Source organism: Drosophila serrata, unplaced genomic scaffold, assembly GCF_035046125.1.
Source record: "Drosophila serrata isolate PLE 108 unplaced genomic scaffold, ASM3504612v1 contig_30, whole genome shotgun sequence".
Taxonomy (NCBI): Eukaryota; Metazoa; Arthropoda; class Insecta; order Diptera; family Drosophilidae; genus Drosophila; species Drosophila serrata.
In genome coordinates this window covers 1174048-1189207 of record NW_028256928.1, presented here as the reverse complement: position 1 = coordinate 1189207, position 15160 = coordinate 1174048, and the positions used below count along the sequence as shown (strand labels likewise).

At 41.7% G+C, this 15160-nt stretch overlaps 1 protein-coding gene across 1 annotated transcript; it reads right to left on the bottom strand.

Annotated features, from left to right (window-relative positions):
- Window positions 1–10608: 10608 nt before the first annotated feature.
- On the bottom strand, window positions 10609–12379 carry LOC110191804 (uncharacterized). Its single transcript, XM_020962755.2, has one exon. The coding sequence runs from the start codon at window positions 12244–12246 to the stop codon at window positions 10747–10749; it is 1500 nt and encodes a 499-aa protein (XP_020818414.2). The 5' UTR covers window positions 12247–12379; the 3' UTR covers window positions 10609–10746.
- Between the last annotated feature and the right edge of the window lie 2781 nt (window positions 12380–15160).

Genomic DNA, 15160 nt, shown 5'->3' with positions numbered 1-15160 from the left:
TCGAGTTAGCTTTCTTTTTAATTTTACTATTTTTTTTATATTTTCTTTGACAAGAAAGGCCCTGCTAATGCCCAGCTTGTTTGTTCTATTTTCTGTTTGCCACAGCTCTTTCATAAGCATATCAATCCACCTCGTCAGGTCCTGCTTAACCCCTCTTAAAGCGCAAAAGCCAAAAGGGAAATGTCACCCACAAATGTGTATTCAATTGAGATATTTTGCGGTTCCGTTGACAAAAGAAAATGTTTTACATTTTTAATTAGAAACTCACACAGACCCCGCGAGTGAGCAGAACCCGGGCAGGAGCAATCATGTGTGACATTATCTCCGACAGGACATCAAGCGAGTTCCTTTCCCACCACCGAAGCCGAAGAGGTCCTGCGGTTTGAGTAAATACTGGTAACGAGAGTGGCGTGATATGCCCAAGGACTTGCCAAGGATACGGCAGCTTAGACTATTAGTTGACATCCTTGTGTCGGGGGTAAATATTGACACAAATGTTTTTGAATAAAAATCGACCCCCAGCGACTTTGCAACTCGTCGGCGTGCTTTTAATTATTTGTTTATGCTAGCTGCGGCTTCACTGCCTTCCTATTTGTTTATAATTAAAGCTCTGGCATTTCTCCTTACGCATTTTCCGTTGGCATAAATCACTTTAATTTTGATTCTCATTCAACTCCTTAATTAAAAACCAACAACGCGACCCGAGCGACAGCAGACAATGAGCCTGCCTTGTTGTTAATTAATTTGGCCTCGACTCGTATGCGCAGGGCAGGCAGTGGCAGTATTAGCCAATAAATCTCACCCAGTCGCCACCCACTACATTTTTAGCAAACATACCATTAATATATATCTACATATATGCATGCATATTTGAAACTCCATTATTGGTGGCGGTTGCATTCGCATTATCCTCTTGACTGTATTGTTTGGCAATGTTGATTTATGATATGTGAAAAATGAAATCGGAAAGAAAGTAAGAATTCATTATGCAAAAGTTGGACGAGTTGCAAAGTCAAAGGGTGAACTTAAATTAAATAATACTATATAATATTTTAACAAGAAAAGAATCTATCTTCGGGGTAGTCCAAATTTGTATATGCTCGCAGCTTGAAAATTGTCCAGGGATCCAAATCGAAAATCAATTATAACTAAGTCAAAAATACTTTAATTTCCGTTTCTGAAAATTTTCATATGCCCTGTTGTTTATTAGGTTAAGCAAATCTGCTTACTTCAATCTTAATTTTAAAAAAAATCCAATTTTGGCCAATTTTTGACAATTTTAACGATGTAACCCCTTATAAAAATTATAAATTTTTAAAAATTTCGAAAAATTTATTTTCTTACCAGACTAGGCTAGATATATTAGTCTGTTGATGCTGATCAAGAATATATATGGTTTATAGGGTCGGAAATGACTGCTTCACTGCGGTTGTAAACCTATAACAAAAATTATTATACTCTGCAAAAGATACGTCTTTTTAGGTCTATACCCGGAAAAGAAAAGTAGTAAAATACTTTGTCTATTAAATTAATAGATTTCCAGTTTATATTAATATTAATCTGCTGAAATATATGAATTAATTCTGATAGAATCATCCTCAGACTTACTTTCTCCGATCGATTCGGTATTAGGCGACGCCACAAAGTATGCAGCATTTTTAGCTGACTCAGTTACATATTCGCTAAGAGAAAAGTTAAGCCGAAGGGATGGCAATTTATCATTTTAGACTGTTAAGCAAGTGTTGACTGATGAGCCCCCGGGGTGGAGTGGGTGCTGTGGGTCTGTGGGTGTGAGTGTTGTGGGCCAACAGGGGTGGCCAAGTCGCCCCCTTTTAACTTTTGAGCTCGCCACAACTGACAATTGGCCTTGCTGCTCGGCTGCCTCTTGCCGTTGGTAATTAATTTTGATGGAGGACACATTGCGCTTAGTTGGCTCAGTTCGCCCGCAGATGCGACCAGGTAAGGACAACTTTTTCGGACGACTTGGGGCCGGGAATTAATCTGCATCTGGCCAGCAGCTGCGGCAAGGACAGGATTTTTGGTGTTTTAATTTTTGTTGCTGAGGCTGCTGCTGCTGCTGCTGGTCCATCAATGTCTGGTTGGGTCTAGCCTGAGACAAAAGCTATTAAGGGAATTAAAAATGCATGAAGCTAAAAATGGGTTTTCACTCTCAAGTCCTCAGCTGGGGCTTCAAGGTGCGTGGCACTTAGTTAATTAGGGGGGCTCGCGCGCTTCTGCAGAGATGTCTGTGGCATTTTGCTTGGCATAAAATATTTCATAATTCATGGATTCAATTGTTTTCCGTTTCTGCGCAGATGGATTGCATGTTCCTTTGACTGCAATTACGCGGAGCAGCAGATCGCATTTAACTGTTTGTGCACTTTGCCTGCCAACTGCGGTTGGGCCACGCCCCCAGTTCAATCTCTCCTCCGCGATCTACGCCCGCACCCTTTTCTAATTTCTTGGGAATTAGAGTTGAGAAATTATGAGCTGGCAGGCCGTACATTTACCCATTCATTCACTCGCCTATTTATTCATCTGGCTTAATTGTTGAAGACAATAATGATTGGGCAGATTATTACATATACGTTATGCTGATGATGAATACCGAGGGCAGAACAAAACTCTTTTATTTAGTTTCTTTGAAACCCAGTTCCGCGTGCGACTTGGATACTCTTTGCTTGAGGGGTATTTTGTAGTCAAAGAAAGTAGACAAATACATAAATTTTGAATTGCTTACAACTTTAAAAATAATACTTTTAGTCCCGGTAGGTATTCCTGATGCTTATTTAAAGAATAACCCCGTAATTATTAGTCATAGAAAACACCTCCTATATAACTATTACTTTTCCTGAAGATCCCTAAAGAAAAGCTTATGTATTATGTCTTCAAAATAAAGTGTATTCAATTGTCGTCAGTCTCTGAGCTCGTCCCATTCATCTTCGACATGTTTTTATTGTCTCCTTCTAAGTTCTCGCTTTGCGGTTGCACTTTGCGGTTTGTGTTTGTTGTGTTCATTAATTGTTCTATTAGTTTTAATTGATGGTGGCACTTGCAAATGCACAAAGTTGAATTGCTGTGGGATAGATACGACGAGGCAGGCCACTTTCCCGACCCGGAGAAAGGGGAGAAAGCAGCGGGCGGGAGGCCAAGAAGATTAAGATTTCTGGACAAGCAGTCACTCTGGTCCCGGCATAACCATGGGTAGTACGACTTATTGATGGCCAAGATGAGATAAGTGCGGCTCAGTGGCCATCGCAGCCGGCTGCTGCGATCGTGATTATCTTCTTTGCATGTTGGGTCAGCTGCCTTCGATGCCTCCGATGCCAAAATGCATCTCGAATGGCTCGCGACCACGATGACGTTGCATGTTGCGGAGATGTGACACTTTTGCCGGGTCCCAGAAGTGCTTCCTCATCCTTGGAATTCCTTGAAGTCCCGGGAGCTCAGTTGAGTGCTGAGTGCTGAGGGGGCATTATGGCGATAAGCGATTAACGATGGGCGATAAGCCACCCGCTGGCTGTGTTTTTTCGGCACGAGAATAAGTTGTCGTCGAAGGTTTTTGCATACTTGCCACACTCCGAATGGCAGCTGGACTGGCCTAAAAACCCACAAATTGCGTTTTGACCAGATCCAACGCCAGCCATGGACAATCCGATTATCCGCTCAGTCGGCTGTCCTTTTGGAGGGATCCCGCCAAACTGTCTGCTAATGTCACACGCCTCTCAGGAGCCTTTTGTCCTTTGTCCTGTGCGGGGTCATTGTTTCTCTAACAAATTGATTCAGCAGGAATGGGACGGAAAAACAAACGGACACAGGAAGACCATCTTGCCGCATCTTACAGCCTGCGATCTTGGCTCATAGATTAGCCAGTCCAGGGTCCAGTCCAGGTCTGGCATTGTCATAGCTATGCTATTTCAGTACAGAGAAAGAAAAGTATATGTATTCCAGATATTGCGAGTAAGGGGAAAACATTTTGGTATATACAGATTTCTTTCAGTGCTGCAAATACTGCAACTGCTGCAATATCGAAGACATTTTCGGGGGCCTGAGCCTGGTCATCTGAAAACGCATTGTCCTGCACTGTGTGGCTCGAATTTGTATCGCCTTCTTGAAATCTACTTAGCACACAATGGCGTTGGAATAGTCTTATTGCTTTTTGAGTGCTATTTGCGTAAGATTTATGGTTTGATTTGGGTGCTCAACTGCACACATTTCCCGGATCGAACTTTCATAACTCGCCGCAACACACAGAGGCGGAGAGAGATGATGATGCTGCTGCTCCGGCGGCGGCTCATTATGCGAAGATTTTCACCATTCGCCCGGGCTCAATTACCGACTGCCTGACAGATGAGTTCAACTTCGTGATTTTGCAGATTTTCGAAACTCAATTTAGGCAGCCAGACAGCGATATTCAAATGTTGTCAAAGTCGTCGATTATTCCAGGCAGCGCCTAACTACCGTTCCGAGAATGAAGCCGCGAATGCAAACAAACACCCACCTAGGCCACCTCTCGACACCTTGGCATTCGGATAGGGGGATCCATCGCACCCACTCCCAACTGGCCCGATAAATTTCACAAATCTCTCAAATCTCCTGGTCGCGACTCTTCAAAGATGTTTCGCTGGAAATGCACACAGAAAGCTGAAAGCCGAAAAACCCAAAAGACAGAAAAGAAAACTGCTCGAAGATGCTGCCCTGCCGCTGCTGTATTTATGGCATTTGCATATATTTTGCATAACGCAATCGATGGCATCGACATGGAAAATATGTTTGCCAGCGTCTGACTCTGACTCTGGGTATGGGTCTGGGTCTGGGGATGGCCATGGGTTCGAACCTGGTCCAGTGGATACTGGGTACGAGGTACTAAGTATTCTGCTATTCTTAATTCGGCTCGGATACAACACACATTTGCATAGAGATGCGCATAGATTTGCTGGGAAATGATTGTGATTGTGTGTGCGGTGTTTTTGGCTTCGGGTTCGACATCGGCTTCGGCTTAGTTGGCCATTTCCCACCGGCGAAAGTTGGCCAAAATGAGGCAGAGAGCCGCCCTCAATAAGCTGAAGGAGGGAGGGAGCTCGGAGCGAAGTTAATGTATTTATGTATTCGCGAAAAATGATAATTAAGTCTACTTGTCGTCTATCTGAAAAATAAAATCTAAACAAGATATTTTTCATGCTCAAAGTAAAACTTTTCCGCTACAACCAAAACGTGCGCGCCCCCGAAAGCAGGGCCCAAAGTATGCCAGGGGCGGGGCCAGGGCCGGCTGTGTCGCCAGGCTACCTCCAAGTATCTGGCTGAGATATTAATATTTAAAATTCAGTAGCAACTTTTGGCACGTTATTGTTCGACTCCGAAGCATTTTCGCCAAGAGATTGTTATCAAAACAATTTCTGTTCGCCGCTCTAGCTCTAAACTCTTAACTGCAGATGCAGATACCACCGATCCCAAAATAAAATAAAAGATTTTGTTTGCCCTCGAATGGAGCTGCAGATATATATTTTTTTCGGTTAAATTCAGTAGCAGTTGCTTGACCCGGCAACTGAACTCAAATTTATTTTTTTTTGTGCCTCCAGGCAAATTGCACTGCAGTCTGCAGGCTGATTGTCTTCAGCCAAAGGCAATAATCAACGACAGGCTGCCGGGCGACTGAGCCACTGAACCACTGAGACTCCAACTGCAACTGCAACGAGAGCAAATAAAATAAAGTCATGTTGCGGCCGCAATTGCGAGTTTGTTCAATTTGTTAGCCAAACAAAGTAGACATTAATTGAACCCGGAATCTGTGGCCCACAACTAAATGAAGTAATAAATGCTGCATATTTTTTTGTTGTTGTGAGAAGAGATTCGGTTTACTGCCTCTAACTGCGATTTGCGTTCTGCCTGAGCCTCTCACGTAGCAAGTGCCATAATTTGCAACACGTTCCCGGCCGGCCATCATCATCTTCATCATCTTCTTGGCCATCATCCGATGGCATTTTCCAGCGGCAACATGCAAAGGAGGCTGGTCGAGGGGCCGAGCAATCAACACCTGTCCGCGATGCAGGTAACCCTTCCACAAAGCAAGACGCGATTCGAACGCATAATTTAAGCCCGGCTCTATTACACGTTGATAATCCGTGACGATCGATTGCCCAGTGATATCCACGGAGAGGCAATTAAGTAATGTGGCTGCCAGGCCGGCAACCAGATCTCCAGATCCAGCTCCAGCCTCCCAGCCTCACAGTATCGCAGCATCGCAGTGCGGGAAATTCAAATTACATTTATTACGATCTGCTTTAATCTGGTTATTTAGTTCACTTATCGAAATCTGGCGCGAAGCAGTCGGGAAAATTTGTTAAAAAGATATTGGCATTTATGTTGTTATTAGGTTTTATTAATGGTTGCGGTTGCGGCTGGCCAGTCCCAGCTTTTGATAAGCCCTGACACCGCACATCCAGAAACCAGCCAGGGTCATTTTCACGTAGCGCAATCCCAGAGTTTCAGAGTTCCAGAATCGCAGAATCCCATTTCCAGCTAACAAAGATCCCCAACCAAAGTGCTTTTCTGGCCGCAATCAGAGATGGTGGTGATCTCGTGCTATTAGGAGATTTATTTGATCTGCAAGCTTAATACTTAAATTAGTTATTTAAAATTATTTTGAACTACTTGAAATATAATTATTATTTTACTGAATATATTTTGTACTTATTTTTATACCCTTGCTTCAGTGAAGGAGTCGTTCCCGACTTGATCAGCATGATCAGCCAAGTCGATCAAGACATGTCCGGTAAAAATACAAATTTTTGAAACATTTTCGAAATTTGAAAATTTTATAAGGGGTTTTACATCATTGAAACTGTCAAAAATAGGCAAAAAAAAGTGATTTTTTTTTTAAATATTAAACGATGGAGTCATTTCCGACCCTATAAATCATATATATTCTTGATCAGCATCGACAGGCGAATCTTTCTAGCTATCTGCGACAAAAAAACAAAATTTTATAAAAATTTAAATTTTTCCAAAAAAAGGAAAGGGGTTACATCGTTAAAATTGTCAAAAATAGACAAAATTTTAAGTTTTAAATTGAGTATGCAGATTTATTAACCTAATGGAAACTAACATAGGAAAGCATTCCGAATTGAAATGAATGAGTTTTTGACTCAGTTATGACAATTTTAAGCTATGATTTTTCGAAATAAAAATTGTCATATGAAAATATATCTTTTAAATCAGAGTTTCTTAGTTAACCCTTTTTATTCGTGTCACGACACTTAGACATATCCGATCGCTGGTTTTGGTGGCTATCACTGTGGAGATTTCCTTGGTTCTTGGCATTGCAGCTTTCCAACATTTTCCTTCGGTCTCACACAGCGCGCACAATTGACGCGTGTTGGTGATTGCCATTGCTGGTACCTTTCCATTTAATGGTGTCCATATGATTCACGGCCCTCTGCTCCGGACTCGGACCGAATCACCCGACTCCGACTCCGTTCCAAGCTCAGTGCATAGTGCACCCATCGGAGTAAAGTCCGCCAGGCAGCGAGGGCAACGAAAAATTCGTTAAATACAATTGGATTTTTCAGCTTCAGCTTTTCTGCTGCACTGACGACGTGGCCGGGGACGTTGATGATGTGCCTCTGCCGCCACCTCCTCGTGGATCTCCCTGTGTGCCGGGAATCGTGCAATCGCTGGGCACAAGTAAAGGCAAAGGCTTTGGCTTTGGCTTTGGCACTGGGACTTGCACTGGGACTACGACTTAGACTGGCACTCCCCCGCGGTGTGCCCTCCGCCCGGCTCCCTCCTGCTCTCTTGGCCCCTTACAAAAACAATTGCAATTTTCAACTAATGCTTATTGCGGGAAATCAGTTTAGGAAAAGCCAAAGGAGTCTGCTTCGACGAATATGTGTGTGCACTGGAAAGAAATGTGCGAAGCTTTGGTGTATTAATAATAAAGTATCTATAGACAAAGGCAAATCTATTCAAGACCTTCTAAAATAATTTCCTTTTTGAATTTCGACTTTTAAATTATACATTTTGTAGATTGTTTTAAAGAGTTATCAATACATTTTCAAGTGTTTTGGAAACGCTGTCGGAGGCAGGGGTCGGATTAGGAGTTGGGGCTGGAGCTGATGCTGCTGCTGGAGATGGAGAAGGAGTTCGAAGTCATAGACAGAGCAGAGTCACCGTCACAGTCACCTGGGCTGAACTCTGGGCGAACTCGCTGGCTGCAGAGTGGAGCAGCGCACTGTGAAAAGGTGAGTCCAGTCCACTAACAGTCGCCCCTTTGATGAAAACTGTAAATTTACGAACTTTACTTTAATCACCGAACATGAATCGCGCACAGCATGGAGCTGGCGAGGCTCGATTCTGATACCAATCCTGTATCCCCCCAAAAATCCCCAACTCTGGACCCCTCTCTCTCTCGCAGTGGCTTCATAATCATCATCTTCATCGTCTTGGTCTTCTGCCGCCGAGATGCTGTGCTGTTTTTGGTTACTTGGTTTTGGTTTTGGTTTTGGTGCCTTTGCCTTGGGTTTTGGGTGTCGAAATCTCTCGACCTGTGTGTGTAAGTTATTTAACTTTTGTTGCCTTTTGAAATTTAATAATTTATTTTGTAGATTAATTGGGTTTAATTAAGTGGTAACGATGTTAAATTATGGATTTGTGCATTAGGTTTTTAGTTGGGGATAGCAGATGTTGCCTATAGCTTGCTTTAATTTTCTTGAATAACTTAAAATCTGTAAAATACCTATAGAAAATCCTCTGTATCTCTGTAGATACCGATTCTCCCCCAGAAAAATCCTCTTCTCACCATCGACAAGCAGGTCCATAAACTAAGTTGAACAACTTTAGCTGTTTGCATGTTTCAGCTGGCCGAGTGAAAATATTTCTTAGCATTGCGACGCATGTTCAGAGTTTTGTTTGCTGTCGTTGTTTTCATGTTTTGATTTGCAACACGCCGGGATCCCTTTGTCCTCCGGTCAGCAGGAGTAGCCAAGGGAGTCCGAGTGCCACAGTGGTGATGGAGTGGCCCAGGGAGCGGCAGCAGGCGATAACAGGGAGCAGGAAGGCGCTCATTGACTTTGCCCTCGAAGTTGTCATTTGGTGCGTTGGCCGTTGCTTCCGATAACCCAGAGCACACAAAAGAGTTCCAGACATTACACATAGAGAAAATATTATCGTTAGTTATTTATTTTTATACGATTTTGTTACTAATGATACCAGATAGGAAGGGTTTAATCATTTAAGGGAGAAACGGTTTAATAAAACTTAACATGTATTAACAGTGGTAAGAAAATGGGAAACTATATACGAATACTTGTAAAATATTGAACTAAACCCTATTCGAAATGTTAAAAAGTAAACATTTTATTTATTTTGGATATATAATATCTACACAGACTATATTTCTTTCGTTATCCTTGACACACAATAAATAAGTACTTGGGTATTACAAACAAGCATTTACTAAGGTCTTAAAAGTGGTATATCTTTTTAGTAGCGGAAACATGGAATACATATCCCATTTTATATGTAATAGGTACTTATTAAAGCCTGATTGTTTTGGGTGTAGGACCCCATGTCCATGGATGTGGGACTTCCCCGACTCTCCAAGCCATTCCATGTCGCAGCATGTTGTCAGTGTTTATGCGCTGCTCGGTTCAAGCCAGGCTTTTTGGGCATACTTCTGTTCATTCTGCGTTCTGTGCTGACTCTCGGATTTGTTTTGTTTTGTTTTGCTTCTGATTCCGATTTCGATTCTGGTTTTTGTTTTGGTCCTTTGTGTCGTCAATTGGTCGAGTGCGTGCTTTGTTGCCATCTCAGTCGTCCATCGAGTGTTTATGCCTTTGTTTTGACTTCGACCTCGACTCGATTTTGTATCTGATAATTTATTGCCCGGCTTGTGCCAAAAAAAAATAATAAATAAGGAAAGAAAGAAGCTGGAATTTAAGCAAAAGGGAAAAGGATCTGTCGTGTGCCCGGAGAGATGCTCTTGGCCACAGTTTCGGAGATATGCGGGACTCCCGATGGCGGGTCCCTCAGAGGGCAACGGCAACACCTTCGCATCTGTTACTACTTTGGCAGGGCACGGCAGCGGTAGTAGCCCCTGATTTTGGTCACTTTTGTAGCCGTGTTGCTGTTACAACTGTGTTGTGTCCTCTGTTTATGGGCTGCTCCTCTTCCCAAAAAAACACCGAGACCCGATTCCCGGACCCCTTGTGGGCCCAACAATGGCCACAAATGAAAAATCCACTCCGACTCATTGTGTCGCCTGTCACCTGGAATTAGTAACTACAAGTATGTTAAAAGGTTCATTCATGTTGCGCTTGTTTTGACTTTTGTTTCGCGCCATCCTCTCCGTCCTCTGAAAGACATTTGTAGTTCTCGGTTTGGTCTGGGATTCGTTCTGGGTACCCCGACATCGTGGTATCACGGTATCAATTTCGCCTGGCTGCTTCACGGTGTTCCCTTGTCCGTAAATTGATAGCCAGCCAAAATAGTCCGCATATTTGCCATGCACAATTTGTGCTTGACAACGGAAACCTCGAAACACCAAATGTATTTCTCAAGTATTGGCCTTTAAAGTGTTTTTAATTCGTCATCCTGAAGTGGGTTGGGTAATTTTATAGCTTTAAAAGAGTAGTTTATTTTGAAATATATATGTATGTGCTTCATAATATAATAGTGATGTTGCCTAATAATATATACAACAAAGGGTTTAGGAACACTAAAGTTAAGTTCTTTGAAATATATAATTCTTTATACTGCTGTCGGAATATTCCAAGATCCTTCTGAAAATTCATCGTAGATGTTGGCCTTACAGGAGCAGTTTTTGGAGTCAGTTAAAGGGCTTTTGATATACTCGTTGCTGTAATTATCCGAAAAAGGTTCATATTCTATAGAAATATATTCCGAACCTCTATTCTCACAAACCGAAAATGCCAAGTCTATGCGTTTTTGAGAAATGCTTAAGCTGTGAAGAAGATCATTGATATTTTTAAGGTTGGAAAACTCCGGTTTATGAGCTTCCTCAAGCAAGTATAGACTTTTATCCTGAGTTTGGTTGACAACGGCCAGCTGGTTAAGCAGGGATGTCACCTTAATAATGGAAGTCTCGGTGAGATTTTTAAGCAATGGCAGATTCTTTAGTTCAGCTTCAGAAATAACCTGGGATTCATTTATGTTGCCAAATGAGTCCTTTAAGCTATTAACTCTTGGTGTAATGTATTGCTTAAGTATCTGGTTAATCAGGCTCAGCTTATCGTCCAATCCCTTTGAGTTGCGCAGGATTTCCTCTTGCATTTCTATAAGTTTACTCGAAAAGTTATTAACATGGTCACGATTTAATTCTTGGAACTTAAGCAAATAAGAGACAGTATTAATAGTTCGATTTCCAAAGTAGTCCACTTTGTATATGGAGTTGACCAAGCTTTGCAAAAGATCGGCTTCTGAAACCGCAAGAGATCCCGTCACATTCAACAGGAGCTTTTCGATGTCATTAATCCGGGCTAAGGACTTAACTTGCTTGTCTAAGTCTGAAACTATGTTTGAGGTTTGCGAGTTCACAATATTAGCCAAAAAGTCAGACTTGGTCAGAGCAATTGTATTCTCAGCGAGAAGAGCTAAGAATATATCTTCTTCTGATGGCTGGGCAGTGGTTGTAGTGGCAACAGTTGATGTGGGAACGGTTACTGTAGTAGAACTTATGGAACTTATAGTTGAACTTTCTGTTGAAGAACTATCTGTTGTAGAAGTATCTGTTGAAGAAGTATCTGTTGTAGAAGTATCTGTTGAAGAAGTATCTGTTGAAGAAGTATCTGTTGAAGAAGTATCTGTTGAAGAATTATCTGTTGTAGAAGTATCTGTTGTAGAAGTATCTGTTGAAGAAGTATCTGTTGTAGAAGTATCTGTTGTAGAAGTATCTATTGATGATGTTACTGTTGTTGACGTTTCTGTTTGTGAAGAAGTATCTGCGATCGCAGTCTCTGTTGTTGCAGATGTTTCTGTTGTTGAGGCATCTGGTAATGAAGAAGAACCTGTGCTTACTATTCCAGAAGAATTGTACAGATTGTCAATTGTTGGGGTCGCCGTTATAATTGTGGCTTGGGTTACTCCAATTTCTGCAAGTGAGGCCGCTGCTTGGGTACCATCGTAATCTACAAAATCCGGGGACTCCTCAATAGTTATACTCTGATTTAAGGATGGATCTACTGCCGCCACAACAATCACTAAATATATAATTGTAGTGGGCAAATACATCTTGGCGTCTATTCGTTCGCTGGTATAATGCTTAACTGTCTTCTGACGACCTTCACCCCAGCTTAAATACGTAGATTAACAAACATTTCGCCCACACGTTCACTGTTCTGAAGTGCAGGTGTGTTATCAGAGTGCTTCTTCAGATTCTCCGAAATTGTTTCGTACACTGTACACTCTCGATTATCGGCTTTATGCTTCGCTTTGTGGGTCACTTTGACCAGCACGAGTTTAATGTTTGAAGAAACTGCCGATTCTGGTTCATTGGAATGGGGGGCAGTGGCAAACAAAGAGACGGACAAAACAACGAACACATGGCTCGATTTCCCCATCTATCAGTTGAAATGCTAACTATTAACCACATAAAAGTCAACGCCAGCCACATGAGGGTCACACTCAAAGTCAAATTTTAATGAAAAAGTGATTCATCATTTAAGTGGCTGCATCAATTAATGGCCAACGGGGTGAGTTTGGGGCCCGAAGGGTGGGCCTCTCAATAAGCGGGTCAAATTAGAATAAATAGTTACACAAACAAGCGGACCCCTTTGCTCCCACCCTCGGCGGAACGGGGTGGAGTGCGGGAAATATTGCAACAAATCAAAAAATTAAAAATAAATAAAAATGAATTGAATAATTTAGGTCACCCAAGTCTCCTCGGTCGCTCCCTGAAATGCACAAAGCCCATGAATGAGTCGAGTCAAGATGATGATGATGATGATGGTGGTTCAATGGGGATTGGGTTAGTTTCGGGTTTCTTTTTCTATTCTCGTCTAATTAATTGCCGCATAATTCATGAATTGCATGCTTGGATGGAATATATATTTTGAATATAAAAATATAAAAGTTTTGGAACCAGTACGAGTGAGTCTACAATTTAATTTAAAATGGGTAAGAACCTTACAGAAAATTGAATTAAAATATTTTAAATTTTATACAAATTACTTATTTGAACATTTATCCCTTCTTTGGTTGGTTTTCCCCAGTGTACGGAAGTAATTTCAATATATATTCTATTAGTCTATTGAAAAACATGAAAATATTATGAAAATTGCCTTTCTTTTGGGAACACTCTTATGCTGGTTGACATTTAAACCCATTTCGATACGAAGATGCCAACGGGGGTTGCCATGGATGGGGGGATTGTGTTCCGGGGGCACTGCAACCGCATGGCATGCAATTATGCATTCATCAAGATTATGACACGACATGCGAGTTCCTCTTGTGTCTTTAGCAGCAAATGAATTTGTACTTTAGCTGTGGGTGATGTTCTCGTTGCCAGTTTTTTTGTTCAGCCTCTTCTGGTGGTGCTGCTGCTGATGTTGCTGTGTTTTGATAGAACAATTTTGCCGGCAGCACACGCGATTTGGAAGCGGCGCGTAATTAATCGTCAAATGAGTTTAATTGTTTATGTCTCTCGCTCGCGTCTGTGAACCGAGTGCGGTGTCTTCAGATGGCCGACAGATAGGAAAACATAACATAAAAATTTGGCTCACAAGCACTTAACTAAGAGTTTAACTAATGGCCCCAACTAAAAACAAACTGTGCATCGCATAAGCCTTTATATTTATTTAATTAATTTATTTATGGATGCAGGGCATTTTGGTATTTCTTTAATGATACTTCTATAGAAAAATATTCTCATTACAAGTTCATCAGTGGAAATTAAAAACGTTAGCTAGGGGAAAATTAGAAAAATATAAAAATAAATTGGGGAAAAAAACAATTACAGCCAGGGGGTGCAAAGTCACATGGCCGGGACCAGGACCCCTGAATCCTGACTCCTGATGCCTGGTCCAGCTTCCTGACATACGCCGGGGTTCACCATTCATCATCAGCCAAGTGCAACCGCAGTGGGCCTGTGGCTGCCCGCTGATTAAGACAAAAAACAACAAAATTAACAAAAAATTTGCATTTTAATACGAAAATTCGAGCTCAAGCTACAGAACAAAAAAGTTGTATCCTCCTCCTTGGTTCCGGTTCCATCGCAGGGGAGTGGGCTAAAAACAAAAGGAGGGCTAATAATTTTATCAGCGACAAACAGTTGACAAAATCAGCAGAATTTTTTCCAGCCAGGTCCTGCATCCGTTTGGCGTGGAAACTTAAATTAACTGTGAAAGAGACCACGCAGCCAGGACATTTGTCTTGTCGCGCGATTTTCCCTGGATGGGGGATGGCACTTGGGAGTCAGGGCAGGGTCTGTCTTGGAGATTATTAATCATCTTTTGTGCGCATCTTTTGGCTTTTCGTATGCCTCATTGCAGACAAGTCCTTGCTTTGAACTTTTGGACTAACTCTGCATTTCCAGGGGAAATCCTTTTCTAAGGAAATTATTTTGTGTGTTTATTTTTTCTCTTTCAGTTATACTTTGTATGGCGAGACTTGTTTTAGATTCAAGCTAATGAATTTCTGTTGATAAAGAACTTCATAAATTTTCAACTTAATTAAGTTGCCCCGCTTGTCAGTCGGCAGCTTAGAACGTGAGAGAGACTTCTGCTTGGGTTTCATAGAAAAAGCGAGGGTTTGCGGTGCTCATGGATATGAGAGTGTTCAGGTGGATAGATTTACAGCTGGTACAGCTAATTAAGATTGTTACGATGCTGGTAAAAATGTCAGTTATCACCCGCTCAGGCGATATGAGAACTAAGATATATGATAAAATATACGAATACTACACATTGGAATATCTATCATCTTGGACAAAATGTACATGTTGATTAACAGTAACTTAGCGATATGCCAATTTTAAGTTATTTAGTGGTAAGTAAGTCTTATTTCTTAGCCATTTTCATTTACCCTTAGGGAAAGCTTTTCGGATTTTCCTAAACTCCAGGAAGTGTGCCAGCTCTAAGAGGGCAACCTCTGTTCCGTCTGTTTGGGCTTAAAGCGATAATTCGTAATTTATGTGTCACACGAATCG